The following is a 13,618-nucleotide window of genomic DNA, read 5'->3' as shown; positions in this document are numbered from 1 at the left end:
ATCACAAGAAGAAGGAGAGCTCCTTGGCTTACCCCACCCCCCCCCCAATCATTTTATAGAGGAAATTGGTTCGCTGCAACTTCTGCGACTTTTATATTATACACACCATTTTCCCGAGAATATACAGAAAGATTTTTTTTTATTATTAGGATTTTTATTGTTTACAAGGGGGGGGGCACATATATACCACGAAAAAAACTCGAAAGTGCGTTTGGAAACTACAATAGCGGAGTACTAGAATTGTTTCCTTCGTCCTTGGGTCGCTTTTCAAGCTGGTCGTGACGCACATTATTTTAATAATATATGTATGATTTATTTTTAAAATATTGATCACACGCACGTGTTTGTGCGGAACTAATACGCCATGTTTTACTATCTCAAATTGACATCGCCGCCATTCAGCGAAAGTGCAGCGACGACTTCTTCTTCCTTTCCAATACCAGTTTAAGTGTGCAATAGCGCCCCCGCAAGTAACTGCAGTAATAAACGGAGTTCGTCAAGAAGAGTGACTGAAAGTAGTCAATTTTTGGACGCATAAATTTTTTTTTATCTCATAGTTACCGAAGAATGTCGTGTGGCGGGATTTACATTAAATTTGTGGAAATAAAACTAGCATGCAACGAGTGTCACCTACGTGATACAATCCACACAGATGTACTTAAATTTAGTTAGTTTTGGTCACATCATTGAATATATTTGAATACGTTTTTTCTCTAAAGGTGCATAATTTAACACATTTAATACTAAAATTGCTGAAATCCGTGTGTTATACTTCAACCTGGCGGTCGAGTAGTAAACAAGGAACGTTCCACACCAACATTGTTTCTTTTGGACATATAATTGAATCAATTCTGTATTTGTAAAAATTTGACTTGTAGTTCCTCTTAGTGGGCAATGGTTTCGAGAATGTAATTTCTGAAGAGCATATATCGAATCTTAGAAACGTCATTAATTTTAGGGAATTGACATAATTGATGACGTATGAATACTCGCTGACTCGAGAAGAGGCTCACGTATCATCTCGATTAATTTTAATTGATAAAACAAAACACGTATCTTGATAACGCACTGAGTCAGACTGGTGCAACCCACTCATGATAACACATTTCATAACTTACTTCGACACTCAAAAGTTTTTTTTAATCACAATTCTACGTTTTGTTGTTCTTCAGTCGTTGTTGGAGTTACCCCATTATTGAAAGTATTAATTCTCAGGTGACAAACAGGTTAGATTTATAAGTGTAGCGACATATCACTGACTCCAACACTGGCAAAACTTTACCTTAATAGGTCAAAATTAAATAATAAAAAATAATTGCCATTCCTCATTCAGTAAGGCAAAAGTGCATATAACCAAGCCAATGCACGGATGGAAAATTTGTTGTTGCTGCTGCTGTTTTTTTAACACAATAACGAGCATTCAAACGCAATCAATGTCAATATCACAAACTTTTGTTAAACGCAAATTTGAACATAAACACGGCATGTCAGTTATTAATGTATTTCCATAGCATTAACCTCACATTAATCATTAACAGATAACGTAAAAAATCTGTTATTTTGTTGTTTTGATTACATTTAATTTGTTCATACGTATACTGACGGAAAAAAACACTTCGCGCGGTTCAAAAGACAATCAAAACTTTGGCCAATAGGGGGACGTTGTGAGCGCACGATGCCTAATGAGCTGAACCATTTTTTGAAAAGCTGAAAATCTTCCGAAGACTCTCTCCATCACGAGTTTTATCCGTTTGTGTTATAGTCGTGTTTCAACATTTAACTAACTAATTTTCTCAAAAGAAAACGAAAACGCGCATCACGGAAAACTTCCAGTCTTGTCTCTGATTGGCCCGTTTGGCAAAAAGGAAGTGACACACAACCAGCCGCGGTTCTGATCGGTCCGTTTGATAAACAGGAAGTACAGCGCTAGTCCCGCCCGTCGACATTAGCAAGAAGATTGTATGCAGGCATCTGTGCGTGACTAATAATTACGCGTCAATATTCTCAGGTGCGTGACTTTATTTGCGATTCTTATTCATTAAACTAATTTAATTGCAAGCCCAATTATTTGCGTTTGTTCTAGCTCAATCGGTGGTTTAAATGGGTCAGCGTAGCTAGCGGACGTGAGATGATGGTGTGTAGTGCAATGAATGAAGATGAATCATGCAGCGATTCAGTGAGAGCTTAAACTGTTCAAAGAGTGATTCAACTACACGTAGCATCAAAGAATCGCAGTGTGCATGGTAGAATTAAATTTTGGGAGATGTTTTGCAACGTTATGCATATTGTGGATGAATGTGTGCGTTCCAGGAGGAGGAGGACGGGACTTTTTGTGTCGCCAACATGTCGAGCAAAAGGGCCAAGGGCAAGAACACCAAGAAGCGCCCTCAGCGCGCCACCTCCAACGTGTTTGCCATGTTCGACCAGTCCCAGATCCAGGAATTCAAGGAAGCCTTCAACATGATAGACCAGAACAGGGACGGCTTCATCGACAAGGAGGACCTGCACGACATGTTGGCCTCGCTAGGTAGTCCGTAAACCCAATTACAGCAGGACTTTATCAGTAGTTAACACACTTTTGTTTTTTTCAGGGAAAAACCCCACTGATGACTACCTCGAGGCCATGATGAACGAAGCCCCGGGTCCCATCAACTTCACCATGTTCCTCACCATGTTCGGAGAGAAGCTGAATGGCACCGACCCCGAGGATGTCATCCGTAATGCCTTCGCCTGCTTTGACGAGGAAGGCACTGGTGAGTGTGTCCAATGCCACACGTTTAATACTCCGACTCTTACCCTCTAATGGCGAGTGTTGCCAAAACTTTCTAAAGACCAGATCGGTTATTGGGCCAGTCTCATTTCTTTAATTGCAACTTCAGTGGTCCTTGTTTCTCTTTTAATAAGTTAGCACCCCACTAGACCATCAAGGAGAGAGACAAGAATTATATTATACTTTATTCGTCACACAATAAAGTAAAATAACCACAAACCTTGATAACTTTGTTCATTTGTGAAAGCTTGATAAGATGTACAATTGATGAGTAACAGTTAAACAATCCCAACAGTCATACTGTAGTACAGATTAGTACTTAACCCTTGGAAGGTGGGATACCAATCGAGATGAACAGCAAGGTATTTACAGAGCAATACTGCCACCTAGTGGTGCTATTGTTGTATGCTGGTGGTAATGAGCTTTGTGTTGTGTGTCTCATCGTTTTTAATCGTATTACAGTCACTCCAAATTCTCACAGTTGTATTTATACTGCATTGCATATATTTTTAATCCTACTTATATCACACATTATTCACTACACATTGTGGGATTTTGCTGTGATATTTTAGTCCTGTATAAAGTACTTGAAACTGATAGTTTGGTAGGAGTACAAATGTGTTCACAGAGAAGAAGTAAAAGTCACCTTGTGGAATACCAATCCCAATTATATTTTGGTTAGTTTCTATCCTCATTGTCACCATTCTAGTGGTTTTGGTCGTTGTCGTCATTTGCTGCTGGAACACATACTTGTTACAAAAGGTGAGAAGTAGTGCACATATCTTCCTGCTCATGCCCGACGAGCGCTGTCAACAACACTGCGTTTAGCAGTTGCCCTTTTCTTAGGAGCCATTCTGACTGTTTTGCGCTTTAGTTACGTTTATGGCAAAAGTCTGTGTCTTTCAACAGAACCTGCTTTTGCATTCATTCAACACAACTGCTTCTAACATACGTGCTTGGGTGAAATTTATTTGTACCTAGGTGGAACTTTCGTTTACATATGGGAAATCATCAGTTTTCAGATCACAGCAATGCACGTTGCCAATGATGGTTACGCAGCATGAGAAGAATTACAACATAGATCCAAATGGTGGAGCAACACATGAGGACAGAATACTTACAGGCATATATTATTTCTACTGAAAAAATGACAACTATTACATAATCTTACCAAGTCAGAATAGAAGTGGTGCTAATTTTTTTTTTTCACGCGTCTGCATGCTTATATTGTACTGTTTACCGGTGGCGAAGGCGGACACACCAAATTGAGTAGCATAATGAATTGGATTGAATGCACAAATTGTTAAGTACAATATTATAGAATGAATAGTTTTCTTGGATAGTTGAATACATTTGTAGCATTTCCATTCATCTCATTGGTGGAAGAAAATGAGATGCAAGTGTTTTGAATTAGGCGTGTGGTCGCTGAACAAATTCAACTCTTCTCTTAAAGCACCACTTAGTTTTATCTGCAATGTAGTGGGGTAAATGTTAAAGTTGCCAGAATTATACAGAAGGAAGTTAAAGTAAAAATACAGTTTAAAAAAAACAGTAAGTGTTTATACTCCGTTACAATACAAGACTGTGTGTAACAAGGCGGTCCCTTCTGGCACCTCCAGGTATGATCCAGGAGGAACAGCTGCGTGAGCTGCTGACCACCATGGGCGACAGGTTCACGGACGAGGAGGTGGACGAGCTCTTCCGGGAGGCACCCATCGACAAGAAGGGCAACTTCAACTACATGGCGTTCACGCGTATCCTCAAGCACGGCGCCAAGGACAAGGACGATTAGTACCAAGCAAACACTGGAGGAGTTTCGCTCTGTACATAAAGGTTATGTGTTTTGTATCGCCCACTGGAAGGTTGTCATGTAGCTGCTTCCTGCTCATTTGCACATCACTAAGAAGCTGTATAAACTTGAACTTATGTCATATATATGTTAAACACTGTGCATGATACTGTGACTGAATATTAGTTTGCGATCCCGTCCTGATACAAGGCATTTATGCCAGCAAATGTGTAGTATTGCTACACCTAAAAATAAAAAAAATCTGTAATTTATTTTATTTATTTATTTATATGTTACAGGATTACACTGTCACATTCCTTCATGAACTAAAAGTTTTTAAATAACATTTTAATTGTCATACAAGTGTTTAAGAAAATGCTAATTTCATTAACCAGCTCAGGTTTAGACAGTCATAAAACGTGTTTTAAGTTACATTTGAATTGATTTTTTTTTTAACTGCTTTAGCACCTGAATTTAACCTTCAGATTAAAAAAAAACGTATTTTTTAATGTACTTTGTGTAACAAGTTAATCACTAATATAAAATAGAATAAAGTAAAAGTCTTGACTTATTTAGTTTCATCTGCAAACTGTTACGATGCACCTTTAAAATAAATCGACATGAATGTTATGAAGTAATATTTTCTAAGCGTAAAAAAATTACGTTGACTGCTGGAAAACAAAAAGCAACATTCATTTACTGTTAAGGTAATGTTTAAAGTGACAAAACTCAATAGTGAGAATAGTGTTAAAAAAAAAGTCACTGGAAAACTCAGCTAAAATGAAGTAAAGCTACTGACTTAACTGATTTCATGCTCAAACGGTCGCCATTGGAAAAAGCAAAACATAATATTCAACCACTATATATCCAAAGTAAAATTCCTCAATTACTTAGTTCCGGCTAAAAAAAAAAAAAGAAAGAAAATTGCAAAACATTTATTAAAAGCGTGTGCCATTTTTTTTTTCAGATTTTACCTTGTGCAAAAATAAGTTTAACTCCCGTACCCCGTAAATTAAATCTCAATTTGAAATTATTGAATTCATTTCAAGCTCAAACTGTTACCATCATCATGTATGGGTCATGTTTTCTAAAGTAAAGTGAGTTGAGCGGCTTCATTCAGCCCAAAGTAGTGCTTTGCCGGCATCCATAGGCAATTACAAGCCTGAGAGTTATTACTGCGTTTCACTATTGGCAGCAGCGGGTGGACTGTAAAACTAAATGTGAATCAACTAATTACCATTTCAGTGCAATTTTAAAGATAGTTTAAAAATGTATTTTCTGTTTTTGAAGAGATTGTCCTGTAATTGTCTGGTTTTTACAATGAAATGTTATTTATTCCATTAAGTTTTTTTTTTCCAGAATTAGCCTCTTAATTGCTTAAGTGACATTAATTTTATCCTAAATTAAAAATATCAGCTTTAACCTGGAAACTAGAAAAAAGACTTATATTTGCAAACAATGTCTGCTATTCAAAATAAAATGTAAAATGAAATTTAAGAAAAATGACTAAATTCCTGTTTTTCTTCTAGATTGTTATCATGTTGATATTTTAAACATTTTAACTTATACAAGAGTAAAAAAAAAAAAAAAGTTAATCACTTTAGACCATTTGAATGTGTTTTAATCAAAAACACTCCGTTGTTCGTAACTATCACATTCATTGCAATATGACACACGGTGACGCTGGGATGAGACCATGATGAAAATCATGTGGACGTAAAATACACTATAATCATTCAAAGTGAAATGACCAAGCACGCTACAGTGGCACCTTGAGATCCGAGTTCAATTCATTTAGTCACCATGCCCAAAACTCAATATCACTATAATTATATTTCCCTTAAGAAATGAACGGAAATGCTTTCAATCCATTTAAGCCGACCTCAAACAAACCGTATCATATGCTTTTTTTTTAATGAGAAAGAAAAAAAAACTCTATAATACTGTACTTCATAAAAACATAAATTAATGACGTCATTCGGGACAGGCACCTAACAATTATTTCAATGATCAAAGAATGTTGATATTTGGGGCGCGATACCATTCAAGGATGGTTACATTTGTAAGTGAAACGAGTCAATTCAATTTGATACACTGACATATTTTAAATCAAAACAAATTTGAGTATTAATTTTTTTTTTTGTTACTCATTGTTTAAGCGGTAGAAAGTCAGAGGATTAAATTAACGAAGTTTCGAAATGATTAATTGATGATATCAAACCTAGTAAAAAAAAAAAAAATATGAATCAAGCCTTTTTTGCTTTAGCTGAATGGTCATTGTGCTGCTACCCACTTTGGCCACTTGATGGCAGTATAAGACAGACAGATGGACATGTACATGGAACTGTAAATGAGGTATCCAGGTTTTGCTCCTTGGAGAGGATAAAGAACTGGGAGTACTGTTACAGTGAATGTGTACATTTTTTGGTGCACCGTTTACATAGCGGGCGTCATGCCGAGTCCTCCTATGTCACAATTAAATAGATTTTATTTTTTTGTCACTGATTTATGCTATTGGTCACGTGTGCGTTTTACAAATTGCTGAACAATCTAAAATGTAGAAAATTGCTTGCTTTCTTTGAATTATGCAATATTAATTAATGAATAAACATCGTGTTTTGGGATCTCCTGAAAAAGTGACCATTTTGGAGGTACGGGCATTCTGCCCGACTGTACGACACATTTCCCCCGCTGTGTGTTAACATTAGCATTAAGCGAGCGGACTAAAGGTTAAACTAAGATGTTGCTGTTGTGAGTCTTGTAAAGTGGGGTGAGTTGCGTTCATTGCCAACATACTCATATCGCAAGTTTGCAGTCACAAGTCAAAGCAAAAAAAAATAAAAAATGTCAGAATTACAGCTCGTATCTCAAAGTAAGCCGCGTGACTTGTATCTCAGGGCACCACTATAGTAATAAATAGAGATAATGGAGGTGCCCTCTGTACACAGCACAGTAGTTGCTCACAGAGCAATAACAACAGTAATAATACAGAATGTCTTCAATCTGCCAGGGCCAGATTTTTAGACTGGATCTTCGTCAGGTGGTCTGATATGCAAGCCTCCATCTTGTCACACTGGGCCAAGAAGTCCTGACGTGAGGACATCTTGTGAGCAACGCTGGTTGTTTTTTCTGCAGGAGTTTGGTGACTCGCAGAGGAAATGGGACTCGGGCACTCACCTGCACCGTCTTCACAAGGCCCTTTTTCTTCTGCCGGCAGTCATTGAAGTTTTCCGGGACACTCTGAGGGCAACAAAGTCACACACTTTAGTCACTTAAGTACACCATATGAAACTGTACACAAATATTAATGAACAATTCGCTTCCCCAAAAAATTTTGTTATTACAGCCAACCAAACAATTATTCCAAAAAAGCCCAACCGCTTAAAACACAGAGCATTACAAGTGCATTTAACCAAACCTTATTATCTTTGCCCAAGAAATCTGCTAGCTTAAAGCTAGAACAGAATGAAAATGCCATAAATGGGCTCCCAAAAATAGTAATTATTACAATTTATTAGACTGCCCTCTTGTGGCTAAAGCGTGCACACCAGAAAGAGCAGCACAATGCCCATTAAATACTCATGATAGTTTCTGATTCTTGACATTCTGTTCAATTAATACTGTACTTGTAGTAGTGATGATTTTATAACCAGAATAAAACGTTACAGAAATTGTGATGTGCTTCATGGGGGAACTCCAACAGATTAAGGGCATTATTATTTATTTCAGTGGGGAAAGAAGATTTGAGATGAGTGTTAGTGTCATAAGTTATGAACATGGCCACGGCCCAAAATAAACTCACAATTCAAGGTAAGACTGTACTATTATTTTTTGCATGCATTTAAATGTAAAGGGGAAAGACAATACCAAAGCATCAATCTGCTCCAGGATCTTCATGAACTGTTCAGCCGCAACTTTAACTCTGTGGTCCAGTTTGCCCAGAGCGTCAGCCTGAAGATCTTTGGCCAGGAAGCCCTGATTCATAATAACAAGTGTTTCATACAAGGGAAAATTCAGGGCTACACCCCAACGCAGATTAAAGTGAAAATATTAAGAGAAAATGTGCATTTGAGAAACAAAAGTGGGATATGAATCCATTTCAAAAAATACCTTTTTTTTTTTTTCCCCATGAAACTGTATGTTATTATAGAAAACTTGATTTTTTTTTCTACTCTGACATTTTCTCAAAATTATAAAACTTTCATTTTTAAAAGGTTCCAACTTTTGATTTTTTTGCTGGTTAAACTTAGTTTTGAAATACGATTGTTGCTCAGATTTGTGAGATTACATCTTTTCTCAAAAACACATTGCTCTTGTAACTTTGTATTTTTCAAAAACATATGCTGTATTTTTTCTCATTACATTACCGTTATACAGGTAACAGACATTGAAAACCACCGCTGTCCTGAGTAAATTAAGCTGCTGAGACATGGGACCAAGGAAGCACTCAACATAAGGTAGGAGGACATAGTGTATGATTCCAACATTGTCCGTGCATGTGTAGCTGGCAAATGCACCATGTTTGTTCCACTTCCTGGTGTACTCTCACTCCAAAGTGTAATTTGTGCCATGAAAAAAAATCCATTCCAGTGCTGCACCTTGCACATCTGAAGTGGAATCTATCTGTGTAGACGTATTTCATTGTACTGGGTGGAAACAACATGGCTTCCTTCTTAAGGGATTAACAGTATTCAGTGTAGCTGTGTGTGTGTATGTGTGCATATCATGGTGCAATCTAGTCCAAAGACAACAAGCAACGGACTGAACAAATATGGTGCAGCATAACACACAGAGAGAATATAAAAGTGAATAGCATGGTACTCAGTTATATATTCTTTATCATTTGTGAACAATGGCGACTATTAGTACCGTACTGATGAGATGAGAGGAGTTGAGACGTCTCAATGAACAGTATGTTTGTCTGTCTTATACTGTCCGCAGGTGGTCAAGGTTTTTATAAAGTACAACAGAATGCAGTGCTATTTATTTTCTTCATTAAAATACAGATTAATGAAGATTCGTCATAATTTTCATTTTTTGTTGTTTTGGGGGTGAAATTTGAACAAATTAATGGCAATTCTGTTCATTTTGATGGGGAAAGATTATTTGAAAAATGAGCGCATGCACCGAACTAAGTGAACTCACATCTCAAGGCACCACTAAATACACCTTTTTAAAATGTATTTTGGGCAGAGTGTTAATACTCCTTGACACGTTTATACTAAATTTGAAAAAAAAACAGAACAGAAAAGGGATGCAGGAAAATAAAAACAACCGTACGTTCTTGAGTCCAGTCAACTCCCCGTCAACCTTCTCCAGCTTTTTTGCCATCTGCTCCACCGATTTTTCAATGTCTTTCAGCTTCTTTAGCTCAGCTTCCTCCTCGGGACTGTTCTGTTGATAGAATCCGCCTTTATACGACATAACACACACATACAGAACGTTTTAAAGCCTCACCCTCTTTCCAATCATCATGAGTTTGCATCCGTCCTTTATCCCATAGCTGGACAGCGTCTGCTCCATGTCCTTCAGTGACTTCCCTGGAATGTCAGCAAAATTCCAATGAGGGGAAACGATCGCACTGACACCCATCCAAAAGCGACTCTTACCCTTAAAGATAAGCTTCTGAGAGGCAGGAGGGACTCCGGTCAGCTGAGTGAGACAATCAGACAGGTCTTTGACAGTGGGACTCTTGCCATCCTCTTGACTGGTCACTGTGATGTTGTGCTTTGTAGAACCTGGAATGGAATGGGGAAGTGGCAAAAATAAGAAGAATAAACATCTATTCATACATCTATTTGTATAGCCTTAATCCATATTAGAAGGCAGGAGGTGCGCATGAATCTATCCCACTGACAAATTTTTCCAGAATATTCATTTTGCGAGAGGCGGGATACAGACAAACCATTCACACTCAAATTCAAACTTGGGGGCCATTTACAGTCTCCAATTAACTTGTGTGTTTTTGGTATGTCGAAGAAAGATGGAAAGAACTTGAAGGCTCAGGGAGAACATGCACACTCCAACAGAACACCAAGAGTCGAGATTAAAAACTTCTCAACTGCAATACAGATGTACTAACACATAGTTCGCCTCATTGACAAAATACAAAACTAAAATAAAAAATTATGACGAGGGGAAAAAGTAGGATATGAAGGGAAAAACAAGGATGGCAAAATGCAAAAATATTAGAAAATACACAAAACACAGTTAACAATAAAAAAAATTTAAAATCCTGCGTAAAATATTAGAAGAAAATGAAGCAATTAGTAAAGGAGTTAATGAAAAAAAACATTGGAAAATATACAAAAACATTACATAAAAAATTAGGGGGGAAACCTCATATACTGAGAAAAAATACAAACTTATTACACTTAAAAAGAAAATATAAGGGAAAAAACAAATAAGTTATGGGCAATATACAGAAATGTTAAGAAAAAAAACAAAAACAAATCAGAAAGCAATTAACAAATTAGACAAACCTTTGATGAAAAAATACAAAAATATTGGAAAGGTACATATATATTGTGGAAACACAGAAAACGATTAAAAAATAAATACATAATACACAATCACCAGAAATAAATTAGAAACCTAGGAAAACATACAAAATTGCGTGTGTGGGGGTGTGGGTGTGTGTGTGTGTGTGTGTGTAGAAATGTTATTGCTATAAAATATCGCAAAAAGAATACTGAAATGTATTAGATGGAAAAACACACAAATATTATAAATAAAACACATGACGCTTAAAAAGTAATTGACAAATATTAGATAAAAACACCAGCCATAACCTTAGCCGTGGTGCCGGTGAGCCACACGCTTTGCAGACTCAAATGACAACCACAAAACAATATGAGATTCTTTTCAAATGAATCATTTGAAATGTATGCGCTTAAGAAAACATTCACTGCAATAATCAACAAACTTCGAGACGGTGGTCACTGCGCTAAAACATTGAGTAAAGGAGAATAACATTCCCACTATGCCCAGATAGCAAAAACGCTAGCAAGAAATTTATTTCCGCCGTCTGTAATTTACTCACAACGTTAAAGTACAATTATTTCTTTCGAATGTCTTCTATTAACAGGAAAGTTTCATACCGTAAGCGACTACCACAGTGATAGCTTGCGGCGACATGTTTAAATATGGTCGTTTATATCAATCGCGGCATGAAGCACAATGCTAATAGCTATAAGCAGGCTAACTACTTCCGGGTAACTCCAGAAGCAGTTCATTTTACCTTTTATTTAAACAATACTACTATAGTCAATAGTTCCAAAATAATCCCTATAATGCATGTTACAATATATACATAAAAATTGGCATCACAGTGAACGACTGGTTAGCACGGAGGTTCATATATAAATAAATATATATTTTCTTTTCTTGTTGTGATATATTATATAAACGATCTTTTGTATTAATTTGAAACGCGTCAAAACAGACAAAAAGGATAGGAGACGTGCTGCTTGTGAACAGTGCGTTGAGACAGGCCATGATTGGGCAATTTGCCCCGCCCTCCAAGTGACAAAGGCAAAATATCATTGTCTCTTTTGCCCCTCCTCGCCTGCAGTTAGGAAGCCCGTTCGGAGTCATGTTAGTACAAGCTAGCACTGTTAGGAATTGGTTAGGAACTGTTAGGACCTCCTTCAGAATTGTTAGTAATTGGTTAGGACTTGGTTAGGAACTATTAGGTCTTCCTTAAGAACAATTAGGAATTGATTAGGAACTGTTAGGACTTTGTTAAGGAACTCTTAGGTCTTCTTTAATAACTGTTTGGAATTGGTTAGGACTTTGTTAGGGAACTCTTAGGTCTTCTTTAATAACTGTTTGGAATTGGTTAGGACTTTGTTAGGGAACTCTTAGGTCTTCTTTAATAACTGTTTGGAATTGGTTAGGACTTTGTTAGGGAACTCTTAGGTCTTCTTTAATAACTGTTAGGAATTGGTTGTCAACTGGTTAGGAACTGTTAGGAGTAATTTAAGAAGGACTAACTTAAGAATAGTTAGGAATTGGTGAGGAACTGTTAGGATTTGTTTAGGAACTGTTAGGACTTGGTAAGGAATCTTTTTACAGTCCGCACCTCACAGCGCAGAGGTCATGGGTTTTAATCCTGCCCCGGCCTTCCTGTGTGGAGTTTGCATGTCTCCTTGTGTCTGCGTGGGTTTTCTCTGCGTACTCATGTTCCCTCCCACATTCCAAAGACATGCAAGGTAGGTTGGACACTCGAAATTGTCCTTAGGTGTGAGTGTGAAAGCGGATGATTGTTCATCTTCGGATGCCCTGTGATTGGCTGTCAACCAGTCCAGGGTGTACCCCGGCTACTGGCGGAAGAGGGCTGGGATAGGCTCCAGCCTACGACCCTCGTGGGCTGGAACCCATTAAGATGATGGATGGATGTTTAAAAATAGTCCAGCTTTCCTCACGAGAATACCACAGTTTATTCAACAAGTGTGAGAAAATAGCTCCCACCAGGCTCTGTAGCGCAATGGATAGCGCATTGGACTTCTAGCATTTCATTAGTGAAGTGATTCAAAGGTTGTGGGTTCGAGTCCCACCAGAGTCGCATTTTAATTTAACAGCTTTGATTTAACATAGTCATTCATTGAAGGCGTTGTCGGGCAAACTTTTTGTTTAATGTTTAAGTTATTGTATTGTATTGTATTCATAATTATAATTTATTGAACTTCAGATTACAATTTTTAGATTCCACTCATTTAAATGTAATTCGCTACAAAAAATATAATTACGATGATAATAATTACAGAAAATATATTAGGCGTAGTAAGTAAATATTTCACGATAAGATAAACCCAGTGGGAGTCTTGAGGTTTGCCGACTTTAGTCAAATAGAAGATCCCAGAATTCAAAGCAAACAAGGTGAAGCAGAATTTAGGCGTTAAACTGCACATAAATTGAATAAACTGCCAACAAAAGTAAATTCTACCCCAAGTCTAATTGTTTTTGAATCGAGATTATAACCTATGCATTTTCCCCACACCTACAATTAAAATACATTTTTCAAAAATTTCAGACTCTTGCGCCGCACGTTCTTTTTA

The 13,618-nt window shown here is 37.2% G+C and overlaps 2 protein-coding genes and 1 non-coding gene across 7 annotated transcripts; 2 read left to right on the top strand and 1 right to left on the bottom strand.

The window, feature by feature from the left end:
• The first annotated feature begins 1,854 nt into the window (after positions 1-1,854).
• Positions 1,855-4,831, top strand: myl12.2 (myosin, light chain 12, genome duplicate 2). Of its 4 annotated transcripts, none has more exons than XM_088310685.1 (4): positions 1,855-2,008; positions 2,311-2,527; positions 2,592-2,753; positions 4,390-4,831. In XM_088310685.1, exons 2-4 carry the CDS (start codon positions 2,344-2,346, stop codon positions 4,560-4,562), a joined length of 519 nt encoding a protein of 172 aa, XP_088166811.1. In that variant the 5' UTR covers positions 1,855-2,008; positions 2,311-2,343; the 3' UTR covers positions 4,563-4,831. The 4 variants fall into 4 exon arrangements, with proteins under 4 accessions (XP_088166811.1, XP_088166809.1, XP_088166808.1 ...); XM_088310683.1 differs by lacking the exon at positions 1,855-2,008 and adding an exon at positions 2,038-2,134; XM_088310682.1 differs by lacking the exon at positions 1,855-2,008 and adding an exon at positions 2,047-2,176.
• Positions 4,832-7,029: 2,198 nt separating this feature from the next.
• On the bottom strand, positions 7,030-11,810 carry bag1 (BAG cochaperone 1). Of its 2 annotated transcripts, XM_088310680.1 has the most exons (7): positions 11,660-11,810; positions 10,169-10,297; positions 10,017-10,099; positions 9,840-9,953; positions 8,427-8,534; positions 7,737-7,799; positions 7,030-7,647 (listed from the first exon to the last, which is right to left on the bottom strand). In XM_088310680.1, exons 1-7 carry the CDS (start codon positions 11,694-11,696, stop codon positions 7,558-7,560), a joined length of 624 nt encoding a protein of 207 aa, XP_088166806.1. In that variant the 5' UTR covers positions 11,697-11,810; the 3' UTR covers positions 7,030-7,557. The 2 variants fall into 2 exon arrangements, with proteins under 2 accessions (XP_088166806.1, XP_088166807.1); XM_088310681.1 differs by lacking the exon at positions 9,840-9,953.
• A 1,223-nt stretch (positions 11,811-13,033) lies between these two features.
• On the top strand, positions 13,034-13,125 carry trnar-ucu (transfer RNA arginine (anticodon UCU)). Its single transcript is given in 2 exon segments — positions 13,034-13,070; positions 13,090-13,125. It is a non-coding gene; the product is annotated as a tRNA-Arg (tRNA).
• Positions 13,126-13,618: the final 493 nt, after the last annotated feature.

The sequence above is a fragment of the Idiotropiscis lumnitzeri genome, chromosome 12, assembly GCF_059441095.1.
Source record: "Idiotropiscis lumnitzeri isolate Australia: NSW breed Sydney's pygmy pipehorse chromosome 12, RoL_Ilum_1.0, whole genome shotgun sequence".
Lineage (NCBI taxonomy): Eukaryota > Metazoa > Chordata > Actinopteri > Syngnathiformes > Syngnathidae > Idiotropiscis > Idiotropiscis lumnitzeri.
Note: the sequence above shows the minus strand (reverse complement) of the source record. Positions and strands in the feature narration are given on the sequence as shown.